The sequence below is a fragment of the Corvus cornix genome, chromosome 10, assembly GCF_000738735.6.
Source record: "Corvus cornix cornix isolate S_Up_H32 chromosome 10, ASM73873v5, whole genome shotgun sequence".
NCBI lineage: Eukaryota > Metazoa > Chordata > Aves > Passeriformes > Corvidae > Corvus > Corvus cornix.
The window spans coordinates 4,593,833-4,615,580 of NC_046340.1; the positions used below are offsets into that span (position 1 = coordinate 4,593,833).

At 39.5% G+C, this 21,748-nt stretch overlaps 1 protein-coding gene across 1 annotated transcript in view; it reads right to left on the reverse strand.

Moving 5' to 3' along the window:
• Positions 1-1,980: 1,980 nt before the first annotated feature.
• ABHD17C (abhydrolase domain containing 17C, depalmitoylase) overlaps positions 1,981-21,748 on the reverse strand; it is a 28,338-nt gene continuing 8,570 nt past the window's right edge. The window contains exons 2-3 of the mRNA XM_010391274.4: positions 6,643-6,822; positions 1,981-3,500 (exon numbers count right to left, since the gene is read on the reverse strand). Coding sequence (XP_010389576.2) covers positions 3,281-3,500; positions 6,643-6,822 — 400 coding nt within the window. The 3' untranslated portion in view covers positions 1,981-3,280. The remainder of the gene's footprint in view (positions 3,501-6,642; positions 6,823-21,748) is intronic.

Genomic DNA, 21,748 nt, shown 5'->3' on the forward strand with positions numbered 1-21,748 from the left:
TGGAAAATGACACCTTTGAAGCTGTAACAAACATTCTTCTCTGGCTTTTTCAAAGTACAAACACTTGACAACTATGGATAGTAAACAGATGTACCACATCTTACCTTCCTGCAAACAAGCCATACATCACCTGTGGCTGTACCACATGAACAAAAACAGTCAGTCACACAGGAAAAATGGACAGAGCATCCCCATCAACAACAAAATGTTAGTGATCACTCACACCTTCGGGAGACCCGTTGCATAATTTATCCAGGCACACAGAGCCATTTTTACAGTGACACCTTGATAGCACTAAAATATGCATTACAAGTTCTTGTAAAGGCCCACATTATACATTTAAATTACAGAATGTTAGCAGTTTGCTGGAACAGACTATTTTTTCAGCCCAAATTTGTTTTTCATAACTTCGCATCATCCCCTTTCCTATAATTTAAAAATTAAAATATTGGGGGAAAAAAATCAAAAAAAATTTTTTCCATTAAAAAAATGAGGACCTGAAATCCACTGTCATGGATGAAACTGCATCTTCACAAATTGGCCACATTTTTTCAACTAACAGTTTGCAGGTTGACCAGCAGTATTTTGAAATGCCTGAAACTTTGACACAAGTTTATAATGCAAAGCAGCTCACTATTAGCATTTATTTTGTACAGAGCACACATCAGAAAATCATAAAAATTTCAGAATTCACTTAAGAACTATTGGATGAGAACAGGGCTACAAGGAAAACTATTTAAGGGAACAAACAGGTTAAGAAATTACTGAATTAAAAGAGAGGGAAGATGATCCATACCGGTGGATCAATGATAGGTCATTAACGTTTTAATTAAGAGCAAAACACCTGTGTTAGTTTAATGCAGATGAACTTCACAAACCAAACCAGACAATGCAGAAGCCAGAAGAGGGAGGCCCCTCTGAGAATTAGTTAAGCAGGAATTCAGGCAAATAAAAGACAGTACAAGCGGAAATCCATGTTCAGTCAGAACACCATGAACTGGGGCTGCAAGTGCTGAGACCATGGGACATAAATAACAATGCTGAATTCATATTCAGGGTTCTCATTAACAGAGGAATACTGGCAAAAAACAAATCCAAATGCCAAGACAAGTCACAAAATGACTGGAGGACTTGGAAAAGTAGTAATCAAAAAATTGATTTATAGGGAAAAGGTTAGAAGTATCAGTTTGTTAAAGTAAAAGGGTAGCTACAAGGGGTCATGAGGAGAAGAAACTTTCTGAAGTTTCAGAGCAACACAAAGATCAATGTGGGTACCAAAAACCAGAGCTAATTAGGTAAAAATCCCCCAAGTCACTCCATGGACAGGCTGACCCTTCCAACATTACCTTGAATACCTGTACCACACACAGCAGCTTGGTTTCCACAGGGCTACAGTCCCAGGGAGAACACAGGTAGGAATGGAAGAAAGCCACTGTGGATTTCCGAAGGTACAATAAATATATACAAAGTCAGACAAGTATCTGCCTATTTATTTAAAATACAGGAGGGAAGTGCTGAGCTTGAGGTCGTGATTAGGCAAAACCTGACAATTTTGGCTGGAAGAGTCACCAGAGAACTGCTGGGGGACAGTTAAAAGTCACAATTAGACAGTACAGATGCCCAGATCCAGAGTCTAAGCACCCAGGTGATGTGGATCAGGACGCATGTCCTCATGTCTCTGAAAGTGAAAAGACAAGTTTTTCCCCTTTTGCACTAACAGGGGCAAGGCAATAATCAAAGACAACACACACTTGCAGCACTGAAAATTAACTGCAGGCCTGTTATAAGAATTCATAATAACTATGTTCAAATATTTCTTCCAGGCAGTGAATCATAATTTTTCATTACTTAGAACCAGCTGAACACCACTTAAACATAACCTCTTCATATTTCAGTTACATACCCAGGTTACTCTACCAAGAAATCTGTTTTTACACTTTCCTCACTTATGAAAATTATGCACCAAATAAGATTCCAAACTTGAGCAAGCTCTAATCCATGCATCCTTTATTCCATTACAATCACTGTGTTGCTTTCTAGCAACAGGACACAAACTGCAATCAATCGCGATCAATTTATACAACAATCTGAGGCTTACAGTACATTTAAGGCCTTTAAATTTGGAAAAATTAGACCTATGCTAGTAGTGTAACAATTTTTAAGTGTTTTGCATTTCTGATGCATAATCTGTGCGATTCCAGTGTCAAAGAATCAAATTACTTCTAAACTAAAAAGATCAGCTCAATGAAAATTTAGTTACATAATTCATCAAAACATAAATGTGTAAATTTTTTTTTTTTTGTCCTGGAAACTTTATAAAACTTTAATAGCAAAATAATATAGGGATAAAAACATATTTTAACAAAATGTATTCAATCATATACAAACCAGAATTTTGCAGTTTATTGTAACTAGACTTAAATTAAAACTACCAATTAAGAATCTATGCACAATGTAAATTCAAATATGTACAGTACTTTTAAAAAGTCTACAGGAATGCTTTACAGAAGGAAATGTCTGTTATGGCTATTATTCAGACAATCTGAATATTAAAATGAGTTTTCTAGTAGTAAATTTACACATTTATTTTTAAACAAAAGCAGTTTTGTCCCTAGATCCTTTAAGAATATTCCAGTTATGTTTATACACGTAATGGAGAGGTCATTACAGAGTTTAGCCCCATATAGTAGTTTGTTTATTTTCAGGTAAAAGTATATTTAAATAATTCACTTGGGAAGATCAGTAAGTTAACAAAAGAACACTAGAAGGGAGGAGGGGGAACTTCATCACAATAACTTTCCAGTTACAATACCACAGCTAGAAACTGCACAGAGAAAGTACTCCCTTAGATTGAACCCATGATTGTTCAGAACAAGCTGTAGCTCGTAACAGTTGTGTTCCCCACACTGAGAACACGGTGGGGAAAAAGTCTTTGTAGGACAGAATTATAAATGATCTGAAGTGAGACAGAGAAAACTGATCTTCGATTAATACAGCACTAGGTAAAAAGTGTCCCCATAAAGCAGCTAGGATTCCCACTTCCTTCAGGGCAATGAAGCTAAAAATTGTTGGAATTACAGTAGTTGACCATATTTGTGTGCATTAGTAGAATCATTTCCAGATATAAAAGACAAATTTCATCAGATGTTTGATTAGAACACCCTCAAGACAGGGTATTTCTTCATAGTATAAAGCTATTACAGCTATCCAGTTAAAGCATGTGCAAAACCAGGTAATTTCTTCCGTTCACAGTAACTGAGGTAAAATCAGGTAGGCTTCTTCAGGAGTTGGGAAGTTCATGAGATATGAACTGTTTTAGTCTCTCTAAGTACTGTGCATAAAGCTCTATGTCATTATGCCCAGCCCCTTCCACCCAGAGGGGCTCCACTGCTCGTGGACATCGCTCGTACATGGCCAGGCCATGGGAGAAATCGATCACCTCATCTTCGGTACCGTGGATGACCAGCACAGGAGAGGTCACTTTAGAGATCTTGTCAATGCTGGGGGAAGGAAAAGAAAGACACAGCTCAGCTTGGGGGTTTCTGTTTCATAACATTACAGAAAGCAAGCTTAACTACTGACACAACCCAGTTAACACTGCATGTTTTTAAATGGCTGCAGACCATTGGAATTGTGCACAACTGATATGAGACAAGGCTCATTCCCAAAAAAAACTACAAAAAGGAGCCTGCATTGCCATCACCACCATCCCACCAGTGCTAACAACAAGTTTGAGTGGGCAGCATGCAAATAAAGTTTGGCACCCAAAAAACCCCCACCAAAATAGTGACTGTATCCATCACCCAAAGCACTGTGAGGCAAGTAAGATTCCCTGGGACATTCTACATGCATGGACTCTTCTCAAATGACATATTATCACCTTCCAATTTAACAGCTTAGGAACTAATTAACTACATTCCAGTTGCAAGATTTCATTAACAAACAAACCAAAAAAAAAAAAAACCTTGGCTCATGGAGCTTGAACCTGTCTTTAAACCCCCAAATTAGGCAGATTCAGCTAAAGGAAATCAATCTAAATACTGATTGTTTAAGTTCAAACAATGAAATAGAAAACTGGGAGAAGAGCATTACACAGGGATATTTAACTGCAAACCACAGAAATCACACAGGATTTTACTTTATGGAACCAGCCTCTTTGCCAGCTGTGACTGCAAAGTGGCCTTAGAGCAACGTTTTTCCTTTTGCCCAGCTACCCGTAGCACACCAATATAGCTTGAGACTACCTGTCAGAGAAAAATGGGTTCTGAGGGAAGGGAAGAGTGACAAAGGCACCTTCCCACCTAAGAGGTCAGGCCAGCAAACCCCAGTTATGAAGCACCCTGGTAGCACATGAACTTGCAAGCAGTGAACAGCAGCTTTCCCTGACTCTCCTCGTGCAGGCAACAGCTTTTATTTCCAGACAGCCATTTCACGCTGGTAGTTACCAGTGATTCCAAATCTGGGTACAGACACCCTGTCCTAATGAACTCTCAGCTTCCTACCAGCTCCACTTCCATCAACAAATGGAGGAATGTGGAAAAATGAGTTTTGGTAACACTCGATTTGGTGGGAGGACAAATCTATTTCTTCATGGTAGCTAATAAAAGGTGTTTGGATTTTCCTGCTCCTGAAGAACAAGCAGGCATGCAATTTTGGCGTGACCATTGATTTTACTAAATGACCAAGACTGCTTAAAATGATTTAAAAAATACAGATGCCAGCATACCCTGACTTAAAAACAGGTTCAAAAAAGTTTTACGAAAATATAAAGTTAACTAGAAAGATGTAAACTGAAGCACTAAGCCTCACAGTTACAAACCTCAGCATTTAGTATTCTAGAGAACTGCCACTGGTATTCCAGTGAACAGCTGAGTGTAAACACATTTCTGTCTCTCTCTCTCTGTATCTCTCAAAAAAACCCCACAGGTTTCATGCCATTTAAGGTGCTATTTAAAATTAAAATGCAGCCTATTTCACTTTTCCTGCCTGAAACTTCAGCTGTGTGCAACTATGATGAATGAAAAAAAAATCCCAATATAAAAGAGGTATCAGAATAACACAAATTTTGTTCTTCCCCATTTTCATCCCAAAATTAGTATCATAGCCAAATGTAAATACTTTATAATCCACATGCTATATAAACTGAAGTTTCAAGCCCATGAAAGGTCTGCTGTGACAGACCTATCAGCTACATACAGCTACAGAGATGTTCATGCATGATTTTTGTGGCTAGACTAAGTTCTCATTTATTGTAGGAAAGCCCTTTCACTTCAGTATTCATATAATGAAACCATTTTTTTCCCATATATTCACAGACCATTAAGCCAGATAATATTTATGTTTTGCAGAAAATTGGAAGGCGTCCCATTGCCAACTCAGCAACTCATAAAGCAGTATTTAAACTGCACATTAGCCTTACTTAGTATTCTCAGCCACACAGCTCTGCAGCTAGAAGAATCTACAGAGACCAAATTCTCATGGAGTCCCCAACATAAAACGAACATAATAGCAACTCACTGTAGGTGCACACAGAACTGTTTTGTTTCCCACTGTGCAGACAGACAGTTGAGCTGCACACATTCATAAAGTGCACTGCTGTTTATTTTCACTGCTCCCAGTACCAGGGAAGTCAGAGTGACAGCAATGAACAGCTCAGTAGGGCAAGAACAAAATACTCAAGTGCTACAGCACATCTGCTGTCACTGCTCCCCTTCCCACTTGTCTTTTTTAAACTGTTATTTGATTTGGCTGGTAACAGCTAATCACTGTTACTTCTGTAATCAGAGCTATGTTTAAGGCTTTGTTTTTTCCTCTCTCGCAGAAGCATTTGTAAATATTGGATTTCAGCTTTGAGGATGATGAATGAGCTGGAGTGTAAGTGCTTCAAATTCAGTCTGCACCTCCAACAAGTTAATTAATTAACTAATAATCTATTTCAAAGGATTCTAAACATGGGGACTGGGAGAGCCACTACTACTTCATCACCATTCCTTCTAGCTGTTCTGGCATACAGATTCATACCTACAGCCTCCCACAGCTGCTAAATTTAATCTGTTGTAACCAAAATAAAACAAACATAAGAAATGCAATGAATATTCCTTACTATACTTATCACAAGCATGACTTCTGAAGCAAAGCCAAGTTTTGCCCAAGACTTCAGTGTGTGTTTTATCTTCTCCCTTCCATGGACCACTACGCTTTTTACCTGTGCTTCCCCCTGCCCTCCTATCGAGAGACTGGCTTCCCCTCTCATACTCTCCCATAATGTAAACTGGATCAAATGAGAAGTTCTAAAAGATTCCTAAAATATCTCCTCTTCCCATGACCTCTCCCACACCCAAATACTTGGGTACTCTTAAGTCTGTTGCAATTGCTTTTCCAGTGAAAATTGCACTATAAAAGCAAACGTTTTGTCTTAAAACCAGTTGTATATAGCTTTCTAGAGCCTCCCAAAACAAGCTTAAAATCTTCTAAAAGACAGGACAGGGACTTTGTTTTGGTCACAAAATCAGGGTCCTACAAGATCTCCACCAGGGAGGAACAAATACAAGTCTCGGTATCTACTTACACCACCAGTCCCTTTTAAACACCTACAGAGCATGGGTGACTATAGGAACCCCCCCTTGCAGCACTGATACATACCTTGGGAAAGCATCAAAGCAATAGGTTTTCCTGGTGTCAGGAAAAGCCACCCGTAATCCAGACATCAGGGGAGAATGGAGGATCACTGCTGCGCACTCGTACCGAGATGCCAGGTCTACTGTAGGGACAGTACCAATGCTCTGACCATACAGGATAATGTTCTCAGGACTAACACCATACCTGCAGAGAAAAGAAAGATCCCTTTAAAAAAAAAAAAGAAAAAAAAAAAAAAAGGCCAAAACGCATTTCACATCACAGATGCAAAAACCAAACCAACCAAACAAAAGTAGAGGATAAAACCCAAAGCATCCCTCCTATCCTTTGTGGGTCTTTATTGCTAGGAGACATGAACTTACAAGTTTAAATTTTAAAACAGTCCAGCAAAGTAAACAACCCAAACATTACACAGGCTGAAGAGAGCTATCCTCAAAGAAGGAATGGCAGTTTGGTATTTAATTTTCACCTTCTTCAGAACACCTCTTGTCGTTCACTCCACAGCACAGCAAATTAATTATAAATGAGACTTCCCCCCCATCCAGAGTCACTCTCAGGAATTTCAGCTGGATGTCCTAGAGGCTAACAGCCCTTCCACCATTAAACAAGGGCCCACCTTTCATTCCATGTAGTTGGAATAAACAGACAAAACTGCCTTGCTAGTGACACCAAAGACAACAGGTCTGTTCATTTTTCCAGATTCTGATCAGTATAAAATATTCCTCATTTTTCTTTTCCAGTTCAAAACGTGTCAAGTTTATTTTGTAACTATAAAAATACATCATTCCATAAAATGCAGGGTTCATAGGGAGTTCATAGGCTCCCCAATATTTCAATCCAGTCTATAAAACTGTCCCAGCCTGTGCGCTGCTTCACACTGCAAAAAAACCTGAGAAAGAGACTAATTCAGTTTTCATTTAAAGTATGCAAAATAGAAAGGAATTTGGAAGGGGCACAGGAGGAGGTGACAGTGGATAGGAAGAGTATTTGCCCACCACAACTTGTTAGGAAAGCTGCAAATCAAAGCTGTTACTCAATTATAAACTATTTACCCAGAATACTTCTCTCTGTAACTCCACCTCTCACGAATGCAGAAGAGAACATGTATCTAGTAGAAAATTATTTGTGTAAAACCTGTCTTTTGGACAGCCTACACCATCTACAGTCCTGTGGTCACTGCTGTGACAATGAAAATCAAGCCCTGCAGTTCAGGCTGTACCCCATGTACACCTGAAAGGTTTCAATTTCCTTGCAAAGCTGCTTGCAAGGTGTATAGCAGGCCTGGAGAGTACTTGACTTGCAAGCAGCTAAATGATTTGGTATGTGCAAAAGAGAAAATTACAATGGAAGAAAGATCAATTAATAATTAAAATTAAGAATAATCCAGTAATAATCGTCCAATTACAGGCTGTCAAGATTGCCTCTTTTTATGATGAAGCGTAACTAGACTGGATTGTAGCCCCTGTGAAACTGAAATTTTCTTAATATTTTTGTACAGCTGAGCGTAAGGGTGCTTTTGGCATCTTCTGTTATATGAATAAGCAACTGTATAAAAATATCTCTTTGGAGTAAAATTTTATCCTCTTGGTAACCAAGCAGCAGCTCATGCTGGCGGTCTGTCACCACAGCCACAGCCTGGTGCTTTTGAAGAGATGTTGTGCAGCTCTTTTAGCAGACTTTTTTCTCCCTTAGTGTTAGATATGGTCCAGCACACAGCAGGGCCTGGCTGGCTTGGTTAACAGGACCTTGGAACAAAGTCTCATCCTCACAGCCTGTTCCAGCTGCTGGGTGGGGAGGGCTGGAGGCATGCACCCCAAAGGCACTGCATGCATCCAGTCTATCTGCCAGCTGTTGCATGATATTAAAGACAGGCAGAAATGCATCAGCATCAGGGACATACAAGAAAACAGGACTGGAACGTGATCATCTACATGGCACTTCAGTGGGCGTGGAACGACATTAATGCTGGCAGGTTCTGCAATGTCATCCTGAACTGCGGTATCATGATAAATGTGAAATTCCCTTTCTAAAAGGTTTACAGTATAAGCAGAATGTGGAAACAGATGTTCGAATTAGAATCAGAGGATAATAGGACAGCACAGGGTGGCCAGAGAATTCAACACATCCAATTGCCTTAGTATGGCAATCTTCTTCAACACTGATCTGGCTTTAGACTCACTCCTTTTGATGTTAGCTTGCTTCTGAAAACATCTCATGTTGTAAGGGGAGTACCTTGCTATTGGGGCAATAGGTACTCTAGAGAAAAATCTGTTTCATAGTATGCCAGTTAAACTCAGATACAGTCTACAGCATCATTTAAAAAGCCCAGAGATATGTCTAAACTTAAAGTAGCTCTTCATCACCACAACTGTTCAATATCTAACTCCAAAGAAAGGCAATGTGACAATTTGGACAAAATTAATAACTGTAAAAGGGTATTAGGACACTGAGTTAGTGCACTCTTAGCCAATTAGAGCAAATGTCTTTTCTGCTTTACACTGCTACTGACTGACAACTAAAAATCTCTGGGCCTGTTTTATTTAGGGACACTTCCCCTTTCCAAGAAGGAAGCGTTACTGTAACAGATGTATCTTTTTAAGCCCTTTACCATCAGGTCATCACTCAGCAGACAAGACATCGAGCTTACCACAAACATCAGCGGAAACAGCTACATGTAATATTTATTTATTGTGAGGCCAAAGGACACAGGACAACTCATGAGCGAAGGCCATTAATAATTGAGCTGTGCAAAGTCCTTGGAGCTGAGGACCAGGGCTTGGCTCCGTGATCCTCTGCACCCTCAAAAACACTGCCCAGTGGTGACTCAGCAAGCACAGCTCAGCCCAGGTACAAACTCACCTGGGGGCTTTATCTTTAAAACCCAACATTCTTAAAGCAGAGGCCAGGTCCCTCCCTCACTTTCTGCAAACTTCCTTGTATCAGATCCTTGCACAATAGGAACAGAGATACAGAAAGTGAAAGAGAAGGGAGGAAGCGCAGACATGGGTAAGAAGGCGGCAATGAACGGGAAACTGGGTGACACAGAAAAAGGGAAACAGTATGGTAGAAAAAGGCAAAAGACAGCCTGGAAAAAGAGGAATCCTGTTACAGTCTGCTCTCCTATTAAGGAAGAAAGTCTTTCCACCAGCTAAACAGCAGCTCCTAAAAATAACTTCCCTGAAACACACAAGCTTTGGTCTCTGTGGAAACAGAGCTCCATCCGACAGAGCAGGAGAGCCAAGTAAAATTTCTGGATATGCTTGGACACTCCTCCTGTGGAGCCCATGAGAGAGTTCTAAACAAGCAGGGCAACACCACAGTATGGAAACCAGCCTTCAGCAAAGCCAAAGCAGGAAACAACTCAGTTACCATGGACATATGCAAAACCCTGATTTGACAAAGGGGGAAATAAAAGAAGAAAAAAGGGCAGGCATGCTTTTTTCCCCAGAGGGAACTCCATTACTGACAACTGCAGCTACTGCTGTATAAATGATGCAAACATTTCTGCTCCCCTTTACCCACAAATACTTCCAGGTGGCAAAGCTCAAAGCTCTCCAGCCTATTCCACTCTCAATAACCCACAAGTACTCTCTGCGGCATACAGATTACATTTATTTGTGCAGAAAACCCCCCAGCAACCTTCACAAGCAGTACAGCTCTCTGTACCTAGAGCTTCAGGCCAGGTCTAGCTAAGGCCCCAAAACACTCCAGAGTCTATAGTAACAGTAGTTTGGGGTTTTTTTCCCCATGTTACTGCCTCAGTTAATACAAATGAGGTTTACAGACAATTCTAGTCTCTCCATGAACTACATGCACAGAAGCTGGTTATTAAGAACCCACACTCCAGACTCTTCTACTTATTCCTTCACAGCGTAATTAGAGACCTCAGTGACGCCAGCAGATCAGTGGGATACAGAAGACTGGGAATATTGCTGACAGAGAGCACAGCAGAGGATGAGGCAGCTACTTCTGGTTCACCTGCTGGGCTGCATGGCTTGGGCCATGTCCCTCCTCAATTTCCTCATACAACAGCGATGATGGCACCCACTGCCATGCAAAGTACCTCATACTTTCTGGCTGACAGCACTATGTGCAAACTATGTATTATCTCAAAGCATCTTTAATTATGAGCCTAAGATACTGAATCCCTCCTCCCCACAAGGCTCCAGCTTTGAGCCATAGAGCTGGAAAGTTTTACCACTGCTATTTTTACTCTCTCCTTGCTCAGTGGAGAGTGCCAGTGGAATGCTGCTGCAGGGACTCCAGACATGTCACAGCTGAAGCCCTGCAACGTTCATGGCCAAAGCATCAGCATCTGTGCCAGTCCTCAAAGGTGCCAAATACATATTCATTAAGGAGGCCAGTCCTTTTTTCAGCCTTACTGAATCCATGAAGTTAACCTCACCTTGCATTTTCAGTTTGAATTTTTGTATTTGCTGTCCCATTATCCCTTACCTGAACTGGAAAGCATAGAGAGCAGCATGTATTCAGCAACAAATTAGTTTTCAAGAATGGCCACAGAAACTGTCTATGCAGAGCATTTTGATGGCACAAACCCCATTCCATAATGCTGTTGAGACCTAGTGTTTAACTGCTACTAAACTAAGGCAGCAACTGATGGGCGAGTTCTTCCTTACAACACATAAAGTACATAAATTTACAAGGCCAGGAAAATGAGGTAATCAGCTCCTGCATTCTCACAAGGGGACTGAGGCTGAAACTGGGCACTCCCCTCTCCAGCAAACACCAATGAAATAAATCATTTTCAAGACATGAAGAAAAACCAGCATATATCATGAATGAGACAAATCATGCCACAATTTGGAGGAAATAATGACTTCTAGAGTACCTTTACTAGAATATACATGTGCTCAGCTCTTCATAAGCTATTCAAGTTTCTGTTTACACAAACCCATTTGTCACAACATACAATTCATCATCTTTTCAAAATGCATTATCTCTAAGTTTAATAATCCAGAGAAAGTTACATCACTTGTTAAGAACCACTGATAGATATTGTCCAGCATCATTATACACTTCCATAAGATATCCAATGTACATTTTCAGAAATAAGTGGCTATTTAATCCTGTATGAATCTAAAATTCTAATTTTGGGGGTAGAAAGAAAAACAAAAATCCACAATTAAATAAATCACACATGCAGACTGCATATCTTGACTATAATTTTATGTTGTGTGACTTTTACATTAAAATACATCAACACTAGCAACTCAGTCAATAATGATTATTGAAAGAAATTGACAATATCAGAACAAAACACAGAATTTTGCATTGTGCTTCAGCAAGTACCACTCCAGCACGTCAGCCAAAATACCAGAGAAATTACAGCAGATTTTCAGTCTAAATGCCAACACTAAATTGAGAGGAAGGCATTAGATTAAGGATTTTTCGAGTTAACCATAAAATGAGAAATGTCAAATGAGAAAAATCAGATTTCAAGACTCCCAGGAAACCCTGGCACACAGCAAGTATCCCTGTGCCAGTTTCTTTGAATCCACACAAACATCGGTCTAAAATTCTTCACTGTTTTACTGACACTGACGCTTTAAATCATGAGATTTTCTCCTTCTCTACCTTATTCCTCTCCAGGCCTACAAGTACTATGCAATTCAAGTTCAGGTACATCACACTCTCACTTCACGTTTCCATGGTGCTAAGAGCCAAAACCGGGTTGTACTCTGGATTATGAAGCTGCAAAAAAGAGAAACCAATTTTTCTGGCATATGTTCCTGCACACTGTCACAGGAGCAGATAAGTAATTCCACAAATGTGTTCACTCTCAAAATAATTTAAATGGCTGACAGAGAAACTTAATCAAGGAATCCACCACAGTTTTATATCACTATTACTTTTACTACCACACCAGAGAGTCATTTGGTTATGCTATGGGGAAACCCCAGTGCTAACCAATATAAGCTAAGTGACAGTGGAATTACAGAACGAACCTATGATTCTTGAAAATGCCCTCCTAAAGGCAATTTTGGAAGTTATTAGCAAATACCACACTACTACAGGCTTGCTGGACTCTGTGACTGTAATGCTAATCCAGTGATGTACCAGCTCCTCTTTTCATATAAATAATAAATGGATCAAGTGGAAGCAACTTCTAGGTGCTTCTGAGGGTGATCATTTGCCCTGCAGTAACTTAATTATACCAAAGCATGAAATCCCTGCAACTGGTTCTTGACTGCTGTCCTGTGACCATCAGCAGTCTGTTATCAAACACTGAGAACTGTGCTCACAGTTCAGCCAAGTCCTGACAAGAATATTGGGTATCACTGGAGATATTGAATATCATGGGAGAGCTCAAGCATCCATGACAAAAACAGGGATCTACACACTGCTGAGTGGTGAAGCCACTGCAAGTTTGCCCTGAACAACCAGGGTAGGTAAAGTGGTATTTCATGGCATTCCCCACTACAAACTGTAATGAGATTACATTTTAAATTAACTGAATTATGCTAATCTGCACTGAGTAGCTTTTGGGTGACATGTGTATGACTTCTTTTTTAATCCAAATAATGCTAGTTTGTCTAAAAAAATGCTCCTTTTTCAAATACAGCCTTAAGTTACCTGTTGTTCATCTGCCTCAAATATAGGCTCCTGAAGATGTCATGTTTTGAAGTGGGAAACACCTTCTCTGACTAAAGTAAAACTGCTCAGGACTCAGAGCCAAACCAAGTGCTCTTGAACAGTAAATCCACTCCCCTCCTTTTTTTTTTCTCCCCCCAGCTTCACCATTACAAGGAAGTTCCTTTTCCCCCAGGCAAAAAATAGGCAGTCTGTGTTTGCAGATGTATTTGTTTTAAGGAACTAAGAAGTAAAACCTCCTTTGTTTTCTCTTGTACTGAGGAACTTCAACTGTATTTATAACATGACTTTTCAGCACCACAATAACCCAGGATACTGATTTTGGTAGATGATAGATTGCTCATTTGTCTACCACATGAACTAGCAGTTTTATGTATAAACAACAAACAGATTTGGAGCAGTTGCTTCTGCCTGCCTGAGAGTTTGTTGGGGTTTTTTTTGTTCGGTTGTTTGGTTTTTTATTTCCCTAGATAGCAGGGAAGCAGGAAACAGAGTTTTCATTAAATGTGCACTGAAATTTAAGCTGGAACTTGTGCCACAGACATGCTGATGTAATAGAATAACTTAGCCTCTACAAGCATTAATTCTTTCATACTGAGTGAAAGCAAGAAGGCCACTGACAAGCAAAAGGGACTCTCGTAAAACATCCAAGACAAACGAGCAATGATGTGGCTGATCCATCTGTTGAACTCCTACCTTCACCACTCCACTGCTTTATGACAAAAGGAGAATAACACTCCAAACTCAGTGCACACTCATGCAATGAGAGGGAGTGAGCACCTTCCTAAATTAATTCCTAAATAGTCCCCTCTAAATGTTGGGGGGTTGTTTTATTTCTCTAATCACAGGGGCAAATACAAACCAAACCCACTGTAAGTTGAAATACAAGAAGCTAGTGGAAATAGGATCTAAACATAGATATATTCAAACAATTCCCACTGCCCCCAACTTTCTTTGCTTTAGCACCCTTAAAAATCCTCTGGGGTTCTGCAGTCAGCCCTGGCACAAGATTATAGTTTTGAACAAATGTGGGAGCTCTCTACTCATAATAGTTTCTTGCTTCTTGCAAAGTGCTTTCTTAGAGCAATCTTGATTCACACCATTTAGTCCCAAGACACAACAGGTAAATGGCATACAAAATGAATTTTTTACTCCAGTTATCTTAAAAATAGAGCACTGGAGTTAACTTTAATGAAGTATTTTGCATTAAGATGCTGTGTAGCAAATAAACCTGGAATACAGAAGACTGGAAACTTTTGCTGGCCACTGAGAACCATCTTTATGACCACAGCATCAATAATTCACAAAAACTCAGTCAGCTACATTCTAGTATGTACTCTTTACTGCAAGCAGTGTACAAAACCTACACAGTCATTCTCTGAAGTACATTTAAATAAACAGAGAGCAGAAAAAATTCAGCTACTTTCACAGAGAAGCTCAGTCTGTAGTATCTTCTGAAGGAATCCATTATCTTCACCCTCACTGTCTATCTCATCTCATCTCTCTCCTGCTGGGGTATTTTTACTTCAACTGCACACATATCCTATGTTCTAATACAGCAGAGGGAAGACAGATGAGTATACTCCTCACAACACTTGATGTGACATTAAAATTTCAACCATGTTTTTACTGTTGCAAAAAGCCTGCACTTTCACACTGGGCATCCTACACTCAAAACCTGAAAAATAATGTAAACTACTTCCTAAAATTGTGCTCCTAATAAGGGCTGTTATCAAAACCAAGAAACACTTGATGATATCCATGCACTTCAGTTAAAACAAGTATGTGTCAACTAACACAGAAACTGATTCCCTAGGAGACATTAAGCAAACCTGAGTACATGTACTAAGACTGATTATTCATTCCCACAAGTTTTGTGCCTTCATAGCTGTTTCTTCGATTTCAGCTACTTCCAAACTGGAGAGCCTTGCATTACTCCTGAGGCTGAAATTTCACAGTGAGCCAATGCATTTTGGCTCACCTCCCAAGCCCATCACATAACCCTCCTCACCAGCCTTGGCTCAGCACTGGGGAACTGAGGGTTTACAAGCCTGGAGGAAACAATCTTGTGGCTCTTCCACAGTTCTCAAAGCATTTTTGTTCAGAAGCACTGTATTATTCTTTTTCCAGCATTTCCATCTGTTCATTGAAGCCCCTCTGGCAACTCTCTCAAGCACTGCTCTTGCCAGGACTCTTCACATCAAACTCCAACTTCCTGATGTATTTCCCTTACCCCTACACACCTGAAGCACCACCAGGTGAGGCCACCCTGCTGTGGCACTAATTGCCATGAGCTGCACCTATGCAAGGCCTAAGCCTCTGACTCATGAGCTGGGATTATTTATGGGAGGAGCACAGTGGCTTTTGACCAGAGCTGCTGCCTGTTCCACCCATCTCTGACATTTCTCCCCTTCCACCCGCTACAGCCCAGCTGCCCATAAAGCAGGGAACAACTGCTCCAGTGCACAAACCAGGACAGTCAAGACAGAAAGAAATGCCCTTTTCTTTCAGTGTACCACACAGTGTATTAGCTGAAAATAGTTATCACTGTATAAGCATAGGATGAAACAAGACCAATCTAATGGATCAAACTGCAAAGCTCACGCAAAAACGTCACACCAGAAGGTTTGCACAGCTGGTTAGTCACACACACTGTAACTCATAAAAAAGGTATTCCTGACCTAAGGATCTGAAACAAGAAGCATATATGTAAATTCTGCTGAAGGCAGTTAGTTGCCTGGATGCTGTAGCAGCATTAAATGGTTTGCTCATGCTGGAATTAATACGTTGGAGACTAATATTTGGAAGATTAGGTGAAAAAATTCAAAGCAGAGCACTCAGAAACTGGTATCTATAGATCTTGGGCCTTGAACTGCTCAGGTAATGAATCCCACCACTGTTTGAATGCAACTAACTAACTATTTTCTTTTGTGTGGGGGGTTTCTGTTTCGCAGTTTGTTTGTTGTTTGGGTTTCTTTCCATTCTTGCCTTCTGTTTGCATTCTCTTTCATCTGTTTATTGTAATCTTGTTTATGTTTCAATCTCTAAGTAAAAGCTATTTCATCTACAGGTTTTACTAAGAACTTCACATTTTCAAATATTAGCAGCATTAAATGAATTGGTTTTGCTATGATTATTTGATACAGCTGGCAAGCCAGTACATGTGAAATACGTAGCACCGATACAGCATTTTCCTTACATCACTTACAGACAACTGTAGCTGTATCTAAAACACAAGATGGTAGAAGAAAAGATTCAAGTGTTATCTCCATAATGCTAACAGAGGAGAACAAAGAAAAAATTGAACTGTCTACACAAACAGCAGGTGCTTGTAGCCAAAATCCTATTACAGCCGACATTTTCACACTGTTCTTCAAAGACCCCTGCAAATCTGAATGCTTTCTCTCCCACAGAGCACCAGAGCTGGAGTCCAAGAGGATTACATGGGAGCTGGAATGGATAAGGCCTTGGAAGAATGCAAGCAGACAAACTGGATGCAGCATTTCTTCCATCCAGAAGCATTAGTGCAGCTCAGGCAGTGATTTGAGTCTCCAACAGAAAAGAGAAGAGAGAGCAGAAAGGCAGGATTGAGAACAAGAATGGCAGAGAGGTCCTGATACAAAAGTGGTCCATGACAGTGAACTGGTCCAGTGTTCCTAAAAAGGACCAATAGCAGATGAATGCATCTGTCCCCAGAACATGAGTCTTTCAGCAGCCAGCACTGCGTGAAGATGACTCAGCTGGAAGTAGGATTTCTCTCTCCTTTATAGACTTACATTAATATGCTCAAGCACTGTAGAAGTAAGTTATTAAGTAAGAATGAGCTTCTCTCAAAGAAATGCCATACCTCATAAACACTGGAGAGCTCTATAGAGAAGCCCAGTGAAGAAGTCTCATGGCCTGTGCTATCCAGGAGGCCGTACATCCCACTCAGATAGTCCTCTTCAATTCCCTGGAAACATTTCATGTCTCTTTGAGCTACTCTACCCATTTCCACAGACTTGAAGAAAGGCAGTATTTTCTTTTGATTTAAGAATCAAAACAATAGGCGCTTCCTCTGCAATTACATGTCTCATGAATTATAAATAGGAAGAAATCCTACTTGGCTAAGTGACACTGTAACCTCTACTTTTCCCTACCCCATGGTAAGTGGAGAAAACACATACCAATTTTTTATTTGCTCAAAACACTGAGCTTTGTCACAGTGTGAATCTGCATACATTTAAACATCTGCTTTCAAAAAGTGCCAAATTCACAGCCTTACAGAGAAACACAGCTCTCTGATGAGTCTCTCCCGTCTCTCTCAATTATCCATTTTCAAGCAGATTCATTAAATATTCTAGCAAATACCAAGAATGGTAAATGGCAAATGTAAGATGACAGTCATTTCATGAAAGTGATTTATTACCTGAAAAGATTCATCCAGCATCTTTTCAGAGAGAAGAAAATCTCAGTGTTCTGTCTTTTTCTGTGCATTTTTATATTGGCACTCTTGACTTTTAAATCAGACTCTTCTATTCCTTTCTTCCCAAGCATCCTCATCTTGCACATGTTCCTTTAATGAACTTTTAGCACAATCAATGTTCAACCCCCAGTAACAGTCAATATAAACCTAAGATGATTAAAAAATATATAGCAATCACCAGGATTAACAGTACCAGATGTTTTAGAACAGCAGACCACAGATAACTAGTTCAGAGCTTAAAAATCAAATTTCCTAGCCACAGCCTTTATCACCACAAACCCAGGGGCTAAATCCCTCTTCCCTCCTCCCAGTAAATACTACTTAGAATTGTGTACAATAAAATTTAGTACAGAGTCAAAGTTTCTGCTGTGTACTTCTGTTTTGTTGAAGTGCTCATAAAACCTGTCTTGTGCTCACTAAGGACCTGAAAAGATAGCACCAAAAAAAGTAATTTATTACAGAAACATACAGCTGCATTTAATGATATGTAGAAACATTGCACATCAGTAAACTTAACCTGTCTTAAAGCAACAAATGCTATTCTAAAAAATGGGAAGGGTACTTCTGTACATTTAGAAAAGTACTAACTTTCCTAAACTCAGATGAGAAAATTCATTCCTGGAACCAGGTCATATATACGTGTTCAGCTTATCCAGCTGTCTTATCTGGGATCATCCGAGTCTATGGAGCAAAAGACATTTTGCCCAGATTGTGTAAATCAAGAGGTTTTAACAATGATCAAAGAGCACACTTGCAGACTTTGTTTTCTGCCAACACACCTAGTTAACAGGGCCAATTGCTTTTGTAGTTTTTTCGGTGAAAGATTTCTTGCTAGTCAGCTTTTTTCTCTCAAAAAAAGGATGCTTACCAAGCAATCACCAGCTATGCCACAAGAAGCAGAAGTACCTCGCAGTGGATCAAGGACAACTGTTAATGCAATCACTTAAGGTCATTATTTCAGCTGATGCTAAAGGTAGAAACTGATCTGCAGCTGCATCTTAGAAATTTAAAAAAAATAAAAATGAGAAGAAAAGCAGCTTCCTGATGTTATTCACCCCCCTCTTTGTCTCTGATGCAGTCCTTGGTAAAGCAGGCAGGCTCCCTACTTGACTGCAGTATCACCACAGAACAACTGGTTGTGCAGGAAGAAATGTTAGCAATTCCAGTCCATGCCACACCGGCACTTAACTGCCTCCCAATAAACCAGCACAGCATAAGGAAGTCTTGTACTGCTGGCGTTTCTGTTTTTGAAATAACAGATAACAGCACAGAAGTGTATTAATGTCATGTAGGTTTTCTGCAGTTCACCATTCCACAACATGGCCACTTTCACTTATTAGCTTCTACTCTTTCCTCCCCCAACACACATTTTTCCTATTTATGCACAGCTGTATTTTACAAATGGATATAGTGTTTCCCTTTGTGCTAATACCATAGAGCTTCCAAGAGAGAGGCAAAATAGAAATACTGAATGAGAATTTAAAAAAATATTTAAGGAGAAGTCTGGTCAGTTCTACAGGGAACAACATGAAAGAACATAGTTCACTTGGCCCAGAAAAACTGGGAATAGTGGAAGGATGAAAAACAGAGTAACAGACAACAAACGATGCCTGCTAAATCCTCCTCTCCCCCTCAAAATTTCAGTAATTAAATGAGCTAAGTTTAAGCTAACACTGCTAGCTTTATTTCAAATTAACACGCAAATTAATGTACTAAAAAATTGAAAATTGCCATGAAAGTCAACCAAAGAGAATAATAAACTTTAGTGCAATTTCTCCTGCTGCTGAAATGCAACAAATTCAGAACTACATCCAGGTAAGAAATATCTAAGATCCTTAGGTTTTGTGTTCTTTATTATGAATATTTAAGAGGATTTTTGGATGGAAAGAGTAATTTCCTGAAATAATGTGAAGGTGCCAGATTCTATTTGTGTCAATAGTATCTGTTCAATGCTCTACACAAAATGATCTACAGATCTAAGATGAGCTTTGACAGAAGGACATCCAGTTTGGAAGGTGGGATATTTGGCACCAGATTCCTTAATCTCAGGATAGAAAAGAACTCAACAAATCAAGGAGACTTTACAACCCACTCGCTCTCTATAAAACTCTATGAACATTTAGGATTTATGACACTATTATCTTTCAAGATCTATCAAAAATTCAGATCCAAATTATATTCAAGTACGTTCCGTCATCTTCATTTTTTATTAATGCAAATACAAATCAGAACAATTTCTTTTTTCTAAAAGCCAACTTTGTGCCTGTATTCCTTTACAGATAGTCATTTCTGCATCATCATATTGATTTTTAGTACAAATTTCAAAGAGAGAATAAAGAACTAATTGTACTGGACTTACGCACAGCAGGCTTTAGAAGTGAACATCACATTACATGAATAATTAGCAAGAGTTCAGGGGAGAGGGCAAAGGGTTTTGCTATCAGAGAAACAGAAGGCTGGAAGCTGGCAAAGATACAGCAAGCCAAAGCCTTTTAGGCACACTGGACAAGCTTAAGGTTGAAACCCCACTTAATATCTTAAACTACTGTACTGACTCCTGAAAGGGAGCTGCTTCTTGCATCAGAAAGTGCTGCCTGCAACACATGGTAACTCCCAGTGTATTTATTAACCAGTGTGAGCAAAGGTTACACGTTCATACACCCCTATGCATAAAAATAGCAAAACTGCAGCTGAAACATTACCCCGCCTCTTCCCACAACTCTGGTACTTTTACAGTTTGTTAAACTTGATGAGATGCTCATATCCAGACTGAACCAGTAACTTTTTCTGTACCTTAACACACATTAAAGCTCATGCTTTACCAGAAAAAGACAAGCTTTTTCCAGTAGGGTACTACAACAAAAAATACTACAAACAAAATGTGTGATACAACTTAAATATGCAAGTTGAGGTACACGTGAGTCTTAGGGGAAGGAAGAAACTGACTGACTCTTGAGTAGCTGCCTCAAGGTAAGAATTGTCCAGGGAACACCTCCAAAGTAAATATTATACAAAATTAGCTACTTCTTTCAAAAATAACCCAAAATGACACTTAAACGTATGAACGCCTTTGTGAGAAATGAAGTTCTAAACAACAAATAGCATGCTGGAGAAGACTTTTGTAAATTTGCCCTGGAGAACATGCTCCAAAACCAAGACCATTTTCTTGAAATATCCCACTTTCCCTAGGCTGTCCTACAGCCAAAATCCTCCTTAAATAAATTCATTAGATGCTGGGGAAGACTGTACAGAACTGGGACAATGATTAAGTTCTGCACAAATTGGTCCAATGCTCATGGCAGCAAATTAACTTCTCAAACTTTCCTTTAAAGTATAGATGGTTCCATACACCACTTTGGTTGCAAAGTGCTCAACAGAAGTTCACTTTGTATTACTACTTATTACTTCGTATTATTATTGTCATCTTTTTTATTTTGCATATTATTAAGGCTTGCAATTTATTGTATAGTGTAATAGTTAAGACGAAGTGTCTTGTTTAATTTATTTTAAAGAACTATTAAGATTCATGGGATAATGCTAAAATAATCTGAACCTTATCTCAGTTTATCTGCACACTGGAAAAATACCCAGCTGGTTTTGCTTCTTTGCTGATGCTGAACACCATTTTTCCAGTTCTGTAAGGACATTCATAGCAAAGCTAACTAAAAGTTAGGAGGAACACTTAGGAAGATTCTATAATCTGAACAAAACCCATTATAAACAACCTTATTAAAGGGGAAACATTTCACGTCATACTATTTAAAGGGTGCTTTCCTGAGAAATATTTTGAAGTTGTTCTCAGAACTTTCAGACTTGTTGGCTCACATTATCCATTACTCCACAGTTGCTCTGCTGCACACAGAAAGAAATGGCCATACCATAGCACTAAGTTAAAATTAACTGGTCTAACATACTGGGATCTTAAGAAATGTGGCAGTGTTCTGTAAAAAAAAAAAAAATCATAAAAAAGAGTATCTTAAAGCTTCTAGCTGGCACTGCATGCCTTGAGAAGGGTTACTTGCCAGACACTGAGCT